At 38.9% G+C, this 19,957-nt stretch overlaps 2 protein-coding genes across 3 annotated transcripts in view; both read right to left on the bottom strand.

The window, feature by feature from the left end:
* ATF6 (activating transcription factor 6) overlaps positions 1 to 19,957 on the bottom strand; it is a 229,296-nt gene that overhangs the window by 91,395 nt on the left and 117,944 nt on the right. The gene's annotated exons all lie outside the window — the stretch shown is intronic.
* LOC100012061 (proteasome activator complex subunit 3-like) lies at positions 1,322 to 8,716 on the bottom strand. Its single transcript, XM_056815448.1, has one exon. It carries the CDS (start codon positions 2,579 to 2,581, stop codon positions 1,823 to 1,825), a length of 759 nt encoding a protein of 252 aa, XP_056671426.1. The 5' UTR covers positions 2,582 to 8,716; the 3' UTR covers positions 1,322 to 1,822.

Genomic DNA, 19,957 nt, shown 5'->3' with positions numbered 1-19,957 from the left:
CCTTGGCAAACATAGGTACTTTTTAGAGAAATAGCTTAATAACAGAGCTCTTCTATAAAGTATGCTATGTTAGTCTCAATTCTAGATTTCACTTAAAAACATAATGTGAACACAGGACATATCCAATAGGATTATGGCTCAAAAACCAAATGGAGAAAAATTAAGACAATTTTTCATGGAAATCATCTTATTCTCACATACAAAATATTAACATAAAGGAGGAACCTGAATATTCATCTTCAAATCAATATATCAAAATGAGCATACATCATGCCTCTTTCCCGTCTAAAACTCAGAAATAATCTGCAAGATATAAGCAAAATGTTACAAAAATTATTTTCTAATAATTGTTCACTCATTTAATGGGATATGGGATACATGTATTCTTAGGAAAAGTACCTTTTGTCACTAGGGCAGTTTAAGTTCAATAAGAACAGCTCAAATGTAGATGAATCTAAGATGAAAATTGTGGCAGAAATAGTGTAGAGAAAAGACTGGTTATACATTTTTAAGAATGCCTGTTGTTTACAAAAGATTTAGTATACCTGATAACTAACCCTCATCTATAGTTTTATGACTAGGAAGCATGGCAGAAAGAGCAACTAGGATTAGAATCATAAACACCTAATTCAGTTTTTGATTTGGAAATTGTTAATGTGACCTTAGGCAAATCACTTCAACTCTGAGCTTTTCACATCTATACAATAAGGATAATACTTCAAATACCTGTCTCACAGGGCCATACAAGGTTGGGGGAGAGGAGTGTTTCCTAAACCTTAAAATGCTATAATAATTAGTTACTATCATTATGTCTACAGCTTTCAACAACAAAACTAAGCAACAAGGTTACCGACCAAATATAAAATTAATTCAATTCATAAAGCAATTAATTAGCTGACAATTCTGGCATTTTCCTTGGCTAAAGAGGAAAAATAAGGTTACATGAAAAACGTCTTCTAGGATAAATAAAGGTAGAAATCAGGTAGAGGGAGGAAAAAATTGATAATAAGTTAGAATGATTTGACAATGTCTCATAAAACAGGCTGAGATCCAGAAGATGCATTATACTAGAAATATAGGAAAATGGAGAACCCAGGGAGCAGGGCAGAAAAGCCATTCACTGAAAGTTCACCTCTTCAACCTATGGGAAACCTGCATGTGCATTTGTGCAGCAAAGCTTAAGCTATATTCTGCCTATGCTTCTTTTTTTTCCCCCCCACAATGGTGTTTGGGTTGGAAAATACCAAAAGCAATGAGTCAACTTGAGGGGAAAAAACAGACATCTGAAAATAAAAATCAGATAAGCACACTTAAGCCAAAATAAAACATTAAACCAAGTTTTATTTCAACCTGCTAAATTTATGGCATACAATGACCTAAACATAGATCTCCTTAAACTCCTTTCTCTGCAAAAACAAATGATGGTGGAATGGGAGAATTCCTGAGGTCTTAACAAAGTAACACGTTGCAGAACCGAGGGAAAAGTTTCATTAACTTCTCTTTTAAACTTCTGTTTTTAATGAACAACCTTTGGAAAAGTTCAGCGTCACCCATGCCACAGTAGTCACCTACAAAGCTGCTTTCCTCGGAAAGGCAGTCTTTTCTTTTCTCCTTGGCCAACCTGCCCCCTCACACGAGATGGTCCGTCACCAATCTCCCCCCAAAGGAAAACAAGAACAACACAAAACCGAAAGAGGGTTCAGGGGGAGCCGCGTCGAACTCGACACCGACAGAAGGGCTGGTGGGCGGCGCCCGATGCCCGGTCCCGGGGCTCGCCGGCGGGCGACCCTCCTAACGACTTCCGTCCGGCCCGGCGGCGGCCTCAGTACAGGTTCTCAGTGTTGGCGCTGCGCGGGGTCTTGATCTTCTCGATGTTCTTGAGGATCACGTCGTGCAAGGTGGCATACTGGTTCCGCACATGCAGCAAGATCTGGCGAACGCTAAGATACTCATTCTCGTCTACCTCGGCCACAGTGCGCCGGTAGTCTTCCACCTGTGGGTACTTGACTATCTTGGACACCAGCTTGGCGCGGGTATTGTAGTAGGTGGAGAAGCGACGTAGGTATGAGGCGGCTGTGCTCTCCACCGTCCACAGCTGGTCCACGGTGTCCTCCTGGATGGACACGCCGAAGTTGTTGCCGTCCTCCACTTTGGGGATGAGCAGCTGCACCCACATGCGGACTGTGTTGCACTTCTCCCTCAGCAGCTCGATCTCCGGCTTGACGCGCTCGATCAGCTCCACCAGGTGCTGGTTGCTGCGCAGCAGCTGCCCCTCGCCGCCCGACAGCCCGGCGCCCTTGCCGGGCGGCGCCGGCTGCAAGGTGGCGGGCGTCGGCGGCTCGCGGTTGGGCCCGTCGCCCGCGGTGTCCGGCGTGTCCTGGGCGACGGGCGGCTCCGGGGCCGGCACCGACCGGATGCGGGACAGGTCCTGCAGGCGGAGCTCCTGGACGCGGCTGTCCAGCTCCGACAGCTTCTGAGGGAAGAAGGTGGACACGAGATCCTCGGCCTCCTGTGCGATTCGGGCCCGAAACGACTCCACCTTCCCCTGCACGTCCTGCTCCACCTTGAGCGGCGAGGCCATGGCCGGGCCTCGGGCGTTGTTGTCGGGGCAGGCTTGGCCTCGCTGCTGCCTCGACCGCGGCGGCTGCTGCCCCCACCAACTCCCAACAGCCCGGGGCCCGCTCACCGGAAATGACGCCTCGCAGGCGCGGCGGCCCTGGGTTCGCGTGCGGGACGCCTCGCGGCTTCTGCCGGGGCTGTCATCCAGAGAGTTGTGGCCTGCTCCAGAGGGTGCTCAGCGGAAGCCTCCGTGACACCCTCCACCCTTTAGTCTGAACTCCTGGTTGCCAAGGACGGTGGGGCCCAATACAGCCCAGCCCAATAGCCTGGAGAAGTCGAGGCCTCCTGTGCAGGTGGAGAAGCCTAGGTCATCCTCCTACCTTTGGGGCCAGTCAGAACGGATCCGCAAGCCTTCAAGGCACAATACGCCGAGGCCTAGTCTTCTGTCACCCCCTACTAAGCCAGTGGGGGGAGCCTGAAGGACCCACCAAGCTTTCCTTCTTTGCAAAAACATCAGTAACACTCTCCACGCTATTGTCTATAATTTAATCCGTGCCGGACAGCTCCTGTGAATGCCTATATCTGAACTTAATGCTTTTTAGCTCATTTCTGTACTTTGTGGGAAACAAGACCAAGCTGCTCCCGACATCCAAACTGAACCCCTTTTTAGCCTCAGTATTTTCAGGAATCTTTGGGAATAGGTTGTTCCCTTTCTCAAAGCTGTGGATGACCAAGAAGTAGAATGGGCTGCTGGGTACTACCAAGTATGACCTACTGCAAAAATGTGATTATCTCCAACTTAACCTGTCCATCCCTTGTTTGTACAAAGTTGTTTGCATGTGGAGCCTTGGCTTTTTGTTTCTTTGTTCTTTCTTTGTATCCCCATCCCTTAAAACAGTGCCAGAGTTAGGTGATTAAAAATGCAGGAAATAATGTAGAAACCGAGTTAGCCCTACAGCCAACAAGCATTTGGTAAGCATCTACTATATGCCCTTACTATGCTAAGTCCTGGGAATATAAAGAAAAAGGTGAAACAGTATGGGATTAACAGCCTACTCCGGTGCCATATTTGTGCCCAATATTTTTACAAAATATTTTTTAAAACCTAGAAGGCAGTGCCTACGTTTCAGGTATATTCCTTGTATGGATAATTTATAGGAAAACAGGAACAAGAATGGCAAAGGATGAGAGGGCTGGACTAAGATACCAAATGCACTGCTCTTCTTTAACCACTGGAAAGCCAAAGACTTTCTGTTAAAAAAAAAGTCTGTTAAAAAGAGACTTCAAATATTGGCACTCCTTTCCTTCCTCCTACCCTGAAGCATCTTGCATAGGCTCTCTGTTCATAGGGCTTAGATGTCACCAACTCTATTCCATCATTTGAGATGAAGGACCACTAAGCCTTATATGACATCTGTCCTGCAATGGGCTCCCAGGCCTTCCAGGTTTTGCCTATAGATCTCTCCTGCTGCCCTACCCCACAGTCACCTGACCTGACTGCTGAACTTTTACAACTTCTGAGCCTTTCTATCTGTTACCACTCACATTGAGAGGGCTATCTCACTTTTTCTAACATCCTGAGTTTCATCCATTCATTATCCTTATGTCCAGTGAGCACCCCATGCACATGTTCTTTGGATACTATAAAACTGAACAACAACAAAAAAGAATCTAAAGCACACACAGACACGAACTACAGCTAGCAAGGAGGAAAAGTTACCAAAATAAAAGTACCTAAGATCATTTGTTAATTTGATAATAATTCAGGAACACTATCTCTAGTACATATGGCTAATAAACATTTAACACCCAGTGCTTTTCTTACAACAGTCTTGTGGTGGGGCTGTTTTTGTTTTTTTTTTAATCCCTATTCTATGTGTGGAAAAAGGTTCAAAGAGGTCACAAGGCTATTAAGTATTTAAGCCAAAAGTCAAATCTAAGTGACCATGTCTAGACAATTTTCCACTAACTTATATAGACTCAAGTTTCCTTTACTTAAACAAACATGAGAATTCTCTATTCATCATTTTATTTAAGATCGCAAAAAAACAAAAAGAACGAATATTGTTTTTATTAGTACATAGGCTCAAAATTGAAAACCAAACTTGGGAAAACCATATTACCATATTTTCTAAGACTTCTTCACAGATGTAAAGATTACTTGGGAGACATTTCCTTTTGCATCATATTCTGAGAAAACTACTGCTCAGCAAACTATTCAGTATCATTGGTTCAAAGCCAGCATTTCCACTTACTTTTTAAAGTAGCTTGATTGATAGATATATAAATTGCTGAAGTTGGTAAAGTAAGAAAAATAGGAAAACAGTATACAAAAAAATGAATGTAATTATAATGACCACATTTTTCCCCAAATAAAAGATGAGAATATAGATTCCTTTCCCTGAAGAGGTGGCAAACTATGAGAATAGAATACTATATAGACTGTTAGAATCAATTAATAGGTTGGTTAATTTTTGCTGAACTACTTTCTTTTTTTCTTACAAAGCATTGTCCTTGGATATGAGAGGGGAAAGAGAAAATTCTAAAATGAAGATGATATAAAAATTGAATATATCACTGCAAAGTTTTAAATTTTTTAAGGTAGCTTAGATTTGTTGTATGCTTCCAATTTTAATAAAAATTTTAATTTGCAATGTAGTGTAGTGGCAATTGCAGAAATATAGCATGACATAAGGATGTAAATTTTTAGTTAAAAAGGTAATCTAGATGTGAAGTCAAGAATGCTTGGCTTCAGATCTTATATCTGACTCTTAGCTCTGGGACCAAAGGGGCTTAACCTATCTGAGCTTCATTTGTAAAATGGGTGTAACAGTATTTATAGTACCCACTTCAAGGACTGCTGTGCTGCTGGTTCAAAAGAGATAATTTATATAGGATACTTTGCAAACATTAGAATGTTAGGTAAATTGGCAGTTATTATTTACTACTGATAGTTTATTGTCTTTGTTAAAAAGAGTCATATTAGGATAGCAATATGAGTCATATTGCTCAAATGAACTCCATCATCAACTTCTGCTTCTTTAGTATGGTCCTAGCCTTTCTTATCTGGTTTCTCTTTATCCTGGTAATTCATGTTTTGCTCTTCAAAAATCACAAAGGTAGTTGCAGACTTTTAGCGGGCTCTATGTAATGTGACCATTGCCCTCAGAGGCTTTCTAGAAACTATACGAGGTCTAGACTTCACAGTTAGAAACTTTCCCTGAGGTAGTAGACAGTTATTAGTCCCAGCAACCATCAGTTAGCTGGAAGGTTTTACAGGTTCAGAGAGAAAGTAATGCCTGTTTATCCCTCTTCTTTAGTAGGGGCTAACTCTGTGATCTCCAGGCCCTTTGGCCCAGATAGAGGTCATAAGACAGGCCCTAAGATGAATCTGGACCCTAAAAGTTCACAATTAAAAAGCTAAAAAGAGAGACCACTAACCAAAACTAGCATTTCATGGTCAAACACTGTGATTCTGAGACTTGAATCAGCAGATATTCAGGTTAGAGTAATAAAAGGTAGTTTCAGTATCATGGGTATATTTTAGTCCAATGGCAGTCCAAACAGGAATGAGAATCTTCTCAGAATGAGGAGCAAAACAGATAATATTGTAGAAATTTGTTAAAAGAGAAGTAGTATCTTTTTGGTATCCACATCTTTTTTAATATCTTCAAGTTTTATGGCCAAGGTGGAAATTTCATAGTTCTGAGCCAGATACATTCCAACCACATTAGCAAGTATAAATGCAAGCAAAAAATGGATAAAGATGATGGCAGCCCCTATTCTGGGCTCCATGATGATTCTTGGATCCCTCCTTCATACTCAAAGCAATATCACTTCTCCCATTTTGCACTTAGGGATTGAGTCTGCACTTCCCTCTCTGGGTCAGACGGTTAGCGCTGAAGTTTCTGCTCTGGGGATGTCTGCTCTCCTCTTTCAAGTTCAGAAGAACTGAGATAATACTGGCTTGTGAGTTAGAGATACTACAGTGTCCTCATTCTGCTCCCCCATTTGGATCCATACTCCTAACTCAACTCTTATTCCTTAATTCTTGGCCTGGTCACTTGTTTTTGGAACAGATTTGTGGTCTTATCCTAGAAATTCTCATTTTTATATAAGACACTTTTCTTGGGTTTTTGTTGGATTGGTTGTGGGGAATGGTGAACCAGGTTGTACTACTTCCCTATACTCCACCATCTTGAATGCTCTATTGATTGCTTAATTGCCATATATCTAATGGCATTTTCTGAATCCTTATCTTTTTTTTTTAACCCCTCACTTTCCATCTTAGAATCAATATTCAAGGAACTTCTGGGTAATCATGCCTCCAATCCAGATGCCACACACTTCCTCTCCCCGCCACCGAACAAAATAGACTACATCAAAGGAGCATAAAAATCACCTTTGGAGGAACAGAAGGACTCCCCAGTACCCCACAGAGGCAAAGGTACGTGGGGTTTGAACACTTCCACACTATAATAAGAAGGAGGTAAAGCTTGCACAGAAACGTGAACTGAGCCGCCCTATCCCCCCCACCTCCCCCACCAAACCAGACCGAGCTACTGGAGCGCTCACTGGGACAGCGAGTGAATGGGGAATGTCTCTGTCTGGGGGGTACTCCAGGGTCCTTGGGATCTGGGGACTGCCAGGAAAAAACATCTCAGGGCGGTTTCACGGGAGAATCCTGCACTGATCACAGGGGGCCCAGGGAGCCGTACTCGGGGCAGTTGCGCTGAGCATCTGGGCGGAGCTAAACACCAGGGGTGGACCACGCACTGATTATCTGGGCAGAGCTGAACACCTGGACAGTTTGGCTGTGATCAGGAGCCCAGTGCTCTAAGAAACCTTGGAGGCTGGGAAGAACTAGTCTGAGGCAACCTAAATTCACAGAAAACCCACCCATATCACCCAGAACCCAGACCAAAAAGGAAAGGGGAATAAAACCACCAAAGGGATGGCTCACATGGCCCAAAATCAAGCCTTCAGGAAGAAAGGGAAAAAGGTGACTATTGAAAACTTTTATGGTGGAAGTACCCAAGGAAAAGAAGAGAATGAGGATGAAATCCAAAAAAAATCAGAACATGCCTCCCAAAATGGAAACTATCAACAAGCTCTGGAAGATCTCAAACTGGAACTTACCTAAAAGATGGAAACCTGGAAAGAAAAATGGGAAAAAGAGATGGGAAAAGGGAGGGGGGGAACCGTCGATAACACTAAGATTTACTTCAAGAAATAGGGGGGGACTTAATAGAATAATCTTTCCCATATAAAGATACACATGGGAAGGCGAGGGGAAGAATTCTCATGTGAGAAGGAGAGGAAGAAAGTGTGAAGTGGAATTACTTAAACCTTACTCTCAGTGAAATCAAATCTGAGAGGGAAGAACATCTAGATCCAGTGGGATCCTGAATTCTATCTTATCCAATAGGGGAAGAAAGAAAGGAAAATTAATGAGGGGGAGGGGAGTATAAAAAGGGAGGGAAAGAGAGGGGGGAGGGGAAGGGACCATAAAAAGGGAGGGGCTAGAAAGGGAAGCATCTCAAGGGAGGGGACTAGGGGGACTGACCTAAAGTAAATCACTGGTTCAAAAGGAGATAGCTAAAGAAGAAAGGTCAGAACTAGGGGAAGATATCAAAATGCCAGCGAATCCACAAATGACAACCATAACTTTGAACATGAATGGGATGAACTCACCCATAAAACGTAGACAAATAGCAGATTGGATTAGAACCCAAAACCCTACCATTTGTTGTCTTCAAGAAACACATATGAGGCGGGTTGACACTCACAAGGTTAGAATTAAAGGTTGGAGTAAGACCTTTTGGGCCTCAACTGATAGAAAGAAGGCAGGAGTTGCAATCATGATATCTGACAAAGCCAAAGCAAAAATAGACCTGATCAAAAGGGATAGGGAAGGTAAATATATTCTGTTAAAAGGGAGTATAGACAATGAGGAAATATCACTAATCAACATGTATGCACCAAATGGTATAGCATCCAAATTTTTAATAGAGAAACTAGGAGAATTGAAGGAGGAAATAGACAGTAAAAACATTAGTGGGAGACTTGAACCAACCACTATCAAATTTAGATAAATCAAACCAAAAATTAAACAAGAAAGAGGTAAAAGAGGTGAATGAAATCTTAGAAAAATTAGAGTTGATAGACATATGGAGAAAAATAAATAGGGACAAAAAGGAATACACCTTCTTTTCAGCACCACATGGCACATTCACAAAAATAGATCATACACTAGGTCACAGAAACATGGCACTCAAATGCAGAAAAGCAGAAATAATAAATGCAGCCTTTTCAGATCACAAGGCAATTAAAATATTGATCGGTAAGGGTACATGGAGAGCCAAATCAAAAATTAATTGGAAATTAAATAATATGATACTCCAAAATCAGTTAGTTAGAGAAGAAATCATAGAAACAATAATTTCGTTGAGGAAAATGACAACGGCGAAACATCCTTTCAAACCTTATGGGATGCAGCCAAAGCAGTACTTAGAGGACAATTCATATCCCTGAGTGCATATATTAACAAATTAGGGAGGACAGAGATCAAGGAATTGGAAATGCAAATAAAAAAACTTGAGAACGAACAAATTAAAAACCCCCAGAAGAAAACCAAACTAGAGATCCTAAAAATTAAGGGAGAAATTAATAAAATCGAAAGTGACAGAACTATTGAGCTAATAAACAAGACTAGAAGCTGGTACTTTGAAAAAAGAGACAAAATAGACAAAGTACTGGTCAATCTAATTTAAAAAAGGAAAGAAGAAAGGCAAATTAACAGCATCAAGGATGAAAAGGGGGATCTCACCTCCAATGAAGAGGAAATTAAAGCAATCATTAAAAACTACTTTGTCCAACTATATGGCAATAAATATACCAACCTAGGTGATATGGATGAATATTTACAAAAATATAAATTGCCTAGACTAACAGAAGAAGAAATAGATTTCTTAAATAATCCCATATCAGAAAAAGAAATCCAACAGGCCATCAAAGAACTTCCTAAGAAAAAATCCCCAGGGCCTGACGGATTCACCAGTGAATTCTATCAAACATTCAAAGAACAGCTAACTCCAATACTATACAAACTATTTGACATAATAAGCAAAGAGAGAGTTCTACCAAACTCCTTTTATGACACAAACATGATACTAATTCCAAAGCCAGGCAGGCCAAAAACAGAGAAAGAAAATTATAGACCAATCTCCCTAATGAATATAGATGCAAAAATCTTAAATAGGATACTAGCAAAAAGACTCCAGCAAGTGATCAGAAGGGTCATCCACCACGATCAAGTAGGATTTATACCAGGGATGCAGGGCTGGTTCAATATTAGAAAAACCATCCACATAATTGACCACATCAACAAGCAAACCAACAAGAACCACACGATTATCTCAATAGATGCAGAAAAAACCTTTGATAAAATACAACACCCTACAACATTCCTACTAAAAACACTAGAAAGCATAGGAATAGAAGGGTCATTCCTAAAAATAATAAACAGTATATATCTAAAACCATCAACTAATATCATCTGCAATGGGGATAAACTAAATCCATTCCCATTAAGATAAGGAGTGAAACAAGGATGCCCATTATCACCTCTATTATTTGACATTGTATTAGAAACACTAGCAGTAGCAATTAGAAAAGAAAAAGAAATTGAAGGCATTAAAATAGGCAAGGAGGAGACCAAATTATCGCTCATTGCAGATGACATGATGGTCTCCTTAAAGAATCCTAGAGATTCAACCAAAAAGCTAATCGAAATAATCAACAACTTTAGCAAAGTTGCAGGATACAAAATAAACCCACATAAGTCATTAGCATTTCTATATAATTCCAACACAGCTCAGCAGCAAGAACTAGAAAGAGGAATCCCATTCAAAATTACCTTAGACAAAATAAAATACTTAGGAATCTATCTCCCGAGACAAACACAGGAACTATATGAACACAACTACAAAACACTTTCCACACAACTAAAACTAGACTTGAACAATTGGAAGAACATTAATTGCTAATGGGTAGGATGAGCCAATATAATAAAAATGACCATCCTACCCAAACTCATCTATCTATTTAGTGCCATACCCATGGAACTTCCAAAAAATTTTTTTACTGATTTAGAAAAAACCATAACTAAGTTCATTTGGAAGAACAAAAGATCAAGGATATCCAGGGAAATAATGAAAAAAAAATACAAAGGAAGGGGGCCTTGCAGTCCCAGATCTCAGACTATATTATAAAGCAGCGATCACCAAAACAATCTGGTACTGGCTAAGAGACAGAAAGGAGGATCAGTGGAATAGACTGGGGGCAAGTGACCTCAGCAAGACAGTATATGACAAACCCAAAGATCCCAGCTTTTGGGACAAAAATCCACTATTTCATAAAAACTGCTGGGAAAATTGGAGGACAGTGTGGGAAAGATCAACACCTCACACCCTACACCAAGATAAATTCAAAATGGGTGAATGACTTGAACATAAAGAAGGAAACTATAAGAAAATTAGGCAAACACAGAATAGTATACATGTCAGACCTTTGAGAAGGGAAAGACTTCAAAACCAAGCAAGACTTAGAGTTACAAAATGCAAAATAAATAATCTGGAATACATCAAATTAAAAAGTTTTTGTACAAACAAAACCAATGTAACCGAAATCAGAAGGGTAGCAACAAATTGGGAAACAATCTTCATAAAAACCTCTGATAAAGGTTTAGTTACTCAAATTGACAAAGAACTAAATCAATTGTACAAAAAATCAAGCCATTCTCCAATTGATAAATGGGCAAGGGACAAGAACAGGCAGTTCCCAGCCAAGAAATCAAAACTATTAATAAGCACATGAAAAAGTTCTCTACATCTCTTATAATCAGAGAGATGCAAATCAAAACAACTCTGAGGTATCACCTCACACCTAGCAGATTGACTAACATGACAGCTATGGAAAGTAATGAATGCTGGAGGGGATGTGGCAAAGTGGGGACACTAATTCATTGCTGGTGGAGTTGTGAATTGATCCAGCCATTCTGGAGGGCAATTTGGAACTATGCCCAAAGGGTGATATAAGACTGTCTGATCTTTGATCCAGCCATAGCACTGATGGGTTTGTACCCCAAAGAGATAATAAGGAAAATATTCATAGCTGCCCTCTTTGTGGTGGCCAAAAATTGGAAAACATGGGGATGCCCTTCAATTGGGGAATGGCTTGGTATATGTTGGTGATGGAATACTATTGTGCTAAAAGGAATAATAAAGTAGAAGAATTCCATGGAGACTGGAACAACCTCCAAGAAGTGATGCAGAGCGAAAAGAGCAGAACCAGGAAAACATTGTACACAGAGACTGATACATTGTGGTACAATCGAAGGTGATGGACTTCTCCATTAGTGGCAATGCAATGTCCCTGAACAATCTGCAGGGATCTAAAAAATACTATCCACAAGCAGAGGATAACCTGAGGGAGTAAAAACACCGATGAAAAGCAACTGCTTGACTACAGGGGTTGAGGGGATATGACTGAGGAGAGACTCTAAATGAACACTCTAATGCAAATACCAACAACAGGGAAATGGGTTTGAGTCAAGAACACATGTGATAACCAGTGGAATCGTGTGTCGGCTAAGGGAGAGGGAAAGGTGGTGGGAGGGGAGGCGGGGAGTAAAAAAATGATCTTTGTTTCCAGTGAATAATGTTTGGAAATGACCAAATAAAATAATGTTTAAAATAAAAAAAAAAAAGAATCAATATTCAATATTAGTTCCAAGGCAGGAGAGTGGTCAGGACTAGGCAATGGGAGTTGAGTGACTTGCCTAGAAGTGTCTGAGGCCAGATTTGAACCTAGGACCTCCCATCTCTAGGCCTGCTCTCAATCCACTGAGCTACTCCGCTGCCCCCATTCTCATCCTTCTTGACATCTCTGCAGCCTTGGTACTATTGACTGCCCTCTCTTCCCACTGAGTTTTTCAATGCAAATTTTCATGACATCATAAACTCTCCTTATTCTCCTCCTACTGGTCTGACCATTCATTCTCAGCTTCCTTTGCTCACTCTTCATCCTGTAAAAGGCCTATCTTGAGCCCTCTTCTCTTCTTTCTTCACACAGATTTTCCTGGTAATCTCATCAGCTCTCAGAGATTCAATTGCCATCTTCATGCAGATGATTTTGAGATGTATTTATCCAGTCCCAACCTCTCTCTTGATCTCTAGTCTCACTTCACCAAATGTCTATTAGACATCTTGAGTTGAATGTCCAACAGACATCCCAAACTCAACCATCTCTAAAACAGAACTCTATCTTTCATTTTAAGTTGATCAAGGAAAAAGGAAAAGAACGTATATGTTCTAAAATATTCAGAGCAGTTCTCTGTGGTGGCAAAGAACTGGAAATTAAGGGGATGCCCATCAGTTGGGGAATGGTCAAACATGTTGTGGCATATGATTATGATGGAATACTACTGTATAAGAAACAATGATCAGGTTAATTAAAAAAAATATGGAAATACCTACACAAAAGTGAAATGAGTAGAATAAAGAGAATATCATATACAGCAATAGAAATGCTATTTAAAGAATTACCTCCAAAAAAGAACCGATATAAAAGAAACATAGCAAAGCAAAGTTTTATTTACATACATATTTTTGTTCAATGGTGATTTTTCTAGTATGAAGAATGGAGAGAGGGTTGGAAATAGCTGGAATTTTAATGTAACAAACGAGCAAATTAGTTTTTAAAAAATGTCAACCCTCCCTTGTTCCAAACCTTTCTCTTACAATTGAAGACATCAACATTCTCCTAATTGCCCAAGCTTTCAACCTTGTTAACTAAAAATTCAACCCATCTATTCAGTATGTTTCGAAGTGTCTTCCTGACTATTCATAGCATCTTTCATTTGTGTCCTTCTGTCTACTCACACTGCTACCACTCTGGTATAGGCCCTCATCACATCATCTAGGGACTTCTACTTCTACTTGTTCTTTCTTTCCTCAAGTCACTTTGTAGGCCAGTCCATCATAAGCTATAAAAGTGATCTTTCCAAAATTCAGGTCTGATCATGTCCCTTGTTTCCCCTCAATAAACTGCTGTGGTTCCCTATTACCCCTTAAACTAATGATAAAATCCTCTGCTTTTAAAGCCCTTCACAACCTGGACCCTTTCCTACCTTTCCAGTTTTCTTATGCTTGATTCCAAATCACATATTTTATGATCTGACAACACTATTTTATTATTTCTCATATAAGATATTCCATCCCTGGATTCTTCCTTTTCCCTGCTTCCCCATGCTAGGATTCTTCTTCTTTTCTAAAAACCCTTACAGGAAGAGTGGCAAGGACTAGGCAATGGGGGTTAAGTGACTTGCCCAGGGCTATACATCTGGGAAGTGTCTGAGGCCAAATTAGAACCCAGGACCTCCCATCTCTTGGCCTGGCTCTCAATACACTGAGCCACCCAGATGTCACCTAGAATTCTTCTCCTAGTTTCTTCCTTCTAGCTTACTTTGCTTCCTTCAAGACTAAGCTAAAATTCCACCATATTAAAGAGGCTTTTCCTGATATTCTTAATGCTAGTATCTTCTTTCTGATTATCTCCAATTTAACTTGTATATGTCTTATATGTATAGGATAGTTTGCATGTTGTCTCTCCCATTAAAATTTGAACTCCTTCAGGTCAGGAGCCAAGTTTTTTGTTTGTTTGTTTTGTTTGTTTTTTTACTTTCTATTGCATCCCCAGCATTTAGCACCACGTGCCTAGAGCATCAGACAAAATCTTGCCATTCATCATCTTGCTTTTTGGCAGTTATGATTGGTAATTGTGCTAAATAGTTTTAGAGATAAAATTAATTATTTAGACTACGCTATTGAGGAACTATCCACTTAAAATGTGAGCTCCTTTTCAATTCTTTTCAAGCACAGAAAGCAGATTTTCTCACTTTTGCATTTTGTAGGATACACCAGAATTCTACTAGTTAGTTACATTAACACTTGGCTACAAAGTTCTTAAAAAACAATCCTCACTAAAATTTCTGGAGCCCAGCTGTTTGAATCTCAGAGAAAACAGTCATCTTTAAGTAACTAACTAAAGAAAAATGTTTGAAAATGCTCAATAGTTCTTCCAAACAGGTTTAATAAGGCTCCATGACGTATGTAAACTATCTTCCATTTAAAATTCAGAAGTGTACAGTATTAGCTTTTGGGCCAAAAGAAGTGTTTTGGAGATGGTAAAGAAACATGTAAGGCTTACGGATAATATAGGATATCCCTACTAGAGATACTTATTCAGTTTTTTATAAGCATTTGGGGATTTTTTGGTAAAAATTAAATATTTCAACTGACTCTAAGAGGAAGATGTAGGAAAATGCCTAACCATAATTTCTGTAGCTTAGTTAAGAGTTGCTTGGACCTATATCACCAGGCTTAGGGTGAGGTAGAGAAAGAGGGGGCAGAACTGAAAAATATAAGTTAAAACCCCTCTAAAATGCCAAAATTCATGATACTTGTATACTTTACTGCTGCAAATAAAGTAGTGGTTAACCAAATATTTTATTCTAGTATTTTATTCTACTCTAGTTATTTATTGTTTTTTGTATAGGAGCTATGATTTTTCCTATGTAATAGGGCACTAAAATATAAGTTGCTTAGGATTATAAAGTCTAAAGTTGAATTAAATAATATGAAAAATTGGGGTTTTACTTAAGAACATAACTAATTGAATTCCCTTCTGATGAAGCCCTTTTAGCTTCAGATGTTTGGGATCAGCTTTTTAGTTCCTATTACATAGGAAAAATCATAGCTCCTATACAAAAAACAAACCAAAATCTCTAGATGATATATAATAATGTTTTTGCTTATATGAACAAGATGAATATGTAGAGATATATAAGGGTCAAATAAAAAAGGTCAACTAATAGTTCTAATTTTTTTTAAACAAGGGTGTCTATGAAAAAGGTGTGAACCTTCAAAAAGGAAGCTTTACTTCAGTTTCATATAGCTGTTAAGTCTCCAACACAGCATTTGAACGCAGGTCCTTCTTATTCCAAGCCCAGCATGCTGCATTCATTGAGTTGCCTAACTTTTTCCAAAAACCTGTAAGAAAAGGCTATGGATTCTTTTTTGTACATTTCTGCAGGTGGAGGTGTTTGACTTTCTCCTTTAAAGTTTATGAAACTTTATTTGGGAGAACAGGGGAAGAAGATGTATAACTATATCTACACAGACATTATTGGACTTGAGAAACTACTTTTCAATCATTTTCATTTTTCAAAAATGTATCAATTTTAGTATTCACATTTTCCAAAGTTATTAATATTTTTGGACAAAAAGCTTTTTACTCCAAAAGACTATTGGTATTTATGAAGGCCTAAAATAGATATAAATCATCACTTTGATATCAAACTCTGGGTTTAGAAAGATTATACAAATTCAATTTGAGTCCACCTCCCAGCTCTCTTTTTATCTAGCTTTACTCACATGGCTTCCTCCAGAAACACTGTTGTCTGGTTTGTCTAAGTCTTCATAACAAAGTGGAAAAGGTTCTCAGCTCCCATAAAATATTAGCAATTTATTCAATACAGAATAAGCTTTATTTAATTCCTCAAAACACAATGTACAAAGGATTCACCCCTAAGTCTCCTAGCCTGTCCAGACTACTATCCTTCTATCTCCTGTGCTATTCTATCTGTTCTCCATTTCTCCAAATGCAGAATAATAGTGTAGATTTGAGCCCTGTTCCTCACCCTTCAGGGAAGGGAACTCTTTCTCCAGTAAACCCCACTTTTCCCAAGGACCTATATAGTTCTTTAGACTTATTATAATACTATATTACAGCTGAGCTTTTCCAACTCTTGGTTCAGTCCCTTGCTGCTCCTCTACTATATAACTCCTACTAGATCCAAGAACTCAGCATTGTCCAGAAATTCCTGCTCAAAGTGCAAGAATCTTGATCCAAGTTCTTCTGTTTGCCCAAGAATTAACAAGTTACTTTGACACCTGTTGTTCTGCTGCTGTTTGGGATCTAAAAAGGATGTTTACCAGAACACATGGTTTCTAGAAGGGCCGAATTTGTTCAGGCTTTCTCCCAAGAAACCAAAATCTGTCCATCTCCTATCAGTTTGTGTCATCTCAGCTCTTGTTCTCCCTATCTGTCTAGTTCTCTAATGTAAAGGCCTACAATGTGAATCAATTAATTAACCTCAATGTATTTTCAGTGGACAAGTATACAGGGCAAGGCAAATTCATACCTTCAAAAAGCACACCTTCAATACAAAAGAAGGATCTTATCCTTTCATCTTTCTAATGGGGAGCTAACTTTGACCAAGGTCCTCTTAGACATACTCTCCACACAGAAATCTATATAATTTAAAACAGTTCATTTGAGGAGATTCTTCATGAGATATCTAATGTTACCTGTATCTAATGTAACCTGAACCCCTAAATTACTCTCTTCCATATGTAGTTGTAAAGTTTAAAAGGTTGAGTAATTCCATTACTGCATAAATGTTGTAACAACTTAAAAATAAACTACTTTTCTCTAGAATACATGGAAATTTAAAGGTTCTTGAATAAGATAAGAATCACTTTCCTTATACTTGCTAATAAATTAAAAAAGCAATAACTTACAGAATGAATATTTTTCTATAATATATTATGCTAACTAGTCTTCAAATAATATTACAAGTACATCCCTTTTAAAGACTTATTTTAGGGTTTCATCTATAGTTCTCTCAACTGCTCAAATATAGGTGAATAGCATGAAACATGAAAGAAGAAAGTGATAGAAAATAGGTATTATGCAACTATGAGTCTTGTTCTTTATATGCATGTCATAATGATGTGAAATATACAAACACATGTTATTTGTCTGGTCTTATTTGGTCTCAGTCACCTTGATTTTGGCTGTAAATTCTACAAGGCTTTACTCTTTTGTTATAATTTCCTACAGGACTTTCAAAGAGTTTAAAAATAACATTTCATTGGTTGAGTTGACAACAAAATTTGAGACTGAAGTTCTGTCATGGGATCATTCTCTTAAGCAGTTTAAAAAAATGACAAGAGAGTCAAGGGTAAGGAATATGGAAAAAAAAAAATTTGAAATACTGGTGTGCCCTGTCTGCTTGGCTCTACTTTAGCTTCATCTTCCAAAAGTGTTAGATTTGTAGTATTATAGAAGGCATATGTTTAGTTCATATCTCATCTTGTCTGTAAGAATAGAATAAAATGGGAAAATATCTGCAAACTATATTGATAGCATTTTTCTTGATCTATCAGTATAGTTATCATGTCCAAAAATTAAAGGGAAAATAAGGGAACATTTTCTGGAAACATTTGTTCATGAGGAAATAATTACTGACTCTTTGGAATCACCGTTTCCTTTTCTAGATTTTTAATAGCCATTCCTTTAATATGTTCTAAAATTTTCCCAGGAATCAAAGCCCAGCTCAGTTTCCATTCTCATTTCTTTTTTGAAAGGACTTTTGTCCCTCAAATTTCCAAGGGGATTAAAATTTATACATACATTTATTTTAAGCAGGACAGGGTAAAAAATCTGAATGGAGTAAACTTCAGGAAGAAGAGGTCATTGAATGAAAGTGTTCAAAGTGAAGCACAGAAATGGCAATATGGAAACTAGTTTTGACTACATGTTTGAAACTAGTTATTTTTCTTTAATTCTGTTTGTGGTGACAAGGTGGGAAATTGCAGAAGAGAAGAGATACTTCAGGCTCTCTTCTATTTTTGCAGTATCCTGAATTTGTTTTAATATCCCTTGTTGTCTTACAAAGTCATTAACTATTTGGACTTTCAGAGATTTGTTGCTTGGGCAAGGTTTTGTGCCAGACTGGTTAATTCCCTTTCCAGTTCTTTCTTCCATAGCTCTTATTTCTTTTATATCTTTTCTTCAAGAATTCTCATTTCATTTCTAAAAATAGTTGTAAACTCTTTAAAAAACACTCTTATTTCATCTCTTCCACAAATTCTCAAAGAGTTTGTACTCAAATTTGTTGAAGTTTTGGAATCATTCTCTCTTGAGTTTGTGTCTTGAGCTTCCCTGCTATTCTAATAGCTCTCTATAAGTGGGGTTCTTTTTTTATATGCTCATTCTTCCAGCATATTTCTCAACTTCTTGATGTTAGAGTAAGGCTCTGTGGCATGGAAGATCTGAGCTGGGTCCTGTTGCTGCCTTCTTAGAGCACTAAGTATTGTTAGTTGGTACTTCCAACATATTTTGATTCATGGCAAAATCTGATTGCTGCCACCTGTGGTCTTTCTGCAAGTCTTTGTGACCTAGGTGTTGGTTTGAGCAGTAGTAGACTGCCGCTGGACTCAATTCCTACCAATCAGCTGGGAAGTTCTGCTGGCTCAGAATGATAGAACTACAAGCTCCACTTTGGTATGGGATTCCTGCTATCATCATTCCTTTGCAATTTGGGCTAAAAGCTGGGATTAAGACCCAGCTCTACTCCTAGAAACAACCTCCTCTCTGCTTTTATCTTCTGAATTTCCTCCTTTCTTCATACATTGTCTAGGTCCTCCTAGCCTGAGAATGCCAACCCTGGTGTGATTCTATTCTTACTCACCCTGTAATTTGAGCTGGATAGTGTAAGATAAAACAGCCATTTGACACCTATTTCCCTATCTGTGCCCTGGTATGGCTCTGGTATGGCTCTGGTATGGCCCTGGTATGGCTCTGTGCCCTGTGATGGATCTGGAACCTCCCCTTGCCCTGGTGCACCTTCTCCTTGGGCACCAGTGTGCTCTGTGTAAACCATGCTCCTGTGCTAATTACACATAGTAAATGCTTAATAAATTTTGTTGACTGAATGAATGCCCCATTCCAACCCTAGTGGTTCAGAGTTTTTTTGTCCTTCTAGACAAAAGATTCACTATGATTTTTTCTAGACTTCTCCAATAGGATTCAGCCTGGTGAATATTCTAGATCTTTTGAAGAAATGTTGATGAGGGGTGCTCAGTTACATTGCTTCCTGCTAATCCACCATTTTGGCTCCAGCCCAGGGTTTTGCCTTTCATTGAATCCCCACTGCTTAACAGATTGCCTGGCACATAGTAGGCATATAATAAAAAATTGTTCACTGACTGAAAAACTATATTTTTTGCCTCTTGCAGGGTAATTCAGAGCTTCAGGCTTTTGTTGTTGTTGTTGTATAACTTTGTAACTTTTGTACTCTCTTGTTTGACTTGAGTATGTACTTCTAGGTATTCTTTGTTCAGCTAATCAGTATGTGGTACTAGTAGATTTATAATACGCTCTGATTTTCAGTCACTCATGAATGCCATAGACCAAAAAAAGAGGAAAAGTATGGCTAGATCAGCAAAATTTTATCACCATGACGAAGAAATTACTTAAAGTTTACTAA

This window comes from Monodelphis domestica, chromosome 2, assembly GCF_027887165.1.
Source record: "Monodelphis domestica isolate mMonDom1 chromosome 2, mMonDom1.pri, whole genome shotgun sequence".
In the NCBI taxonomy this organism is placed as follows: domain Eukaryota; kingdom Metazoa; phylum Chordata; class Mammalia; order Didelphimorphia; family Didelphidae; genus Monodelphis; species Monodelphis domestica.
Note: the sequence above shows the minus strand (reverse complement) of the source record. Positions and strands in the feature narration are given on the sequence as shown.

Coding starts and splice junctions, on each gene's coding strand:
- LOC100012061 (XM_056815448.1), bottom strand. CDS start 2,581: ATGGCCTCGCCGCTCAAGGTGGAGCAGGACGTGCAGGGGAAGGTGGAG.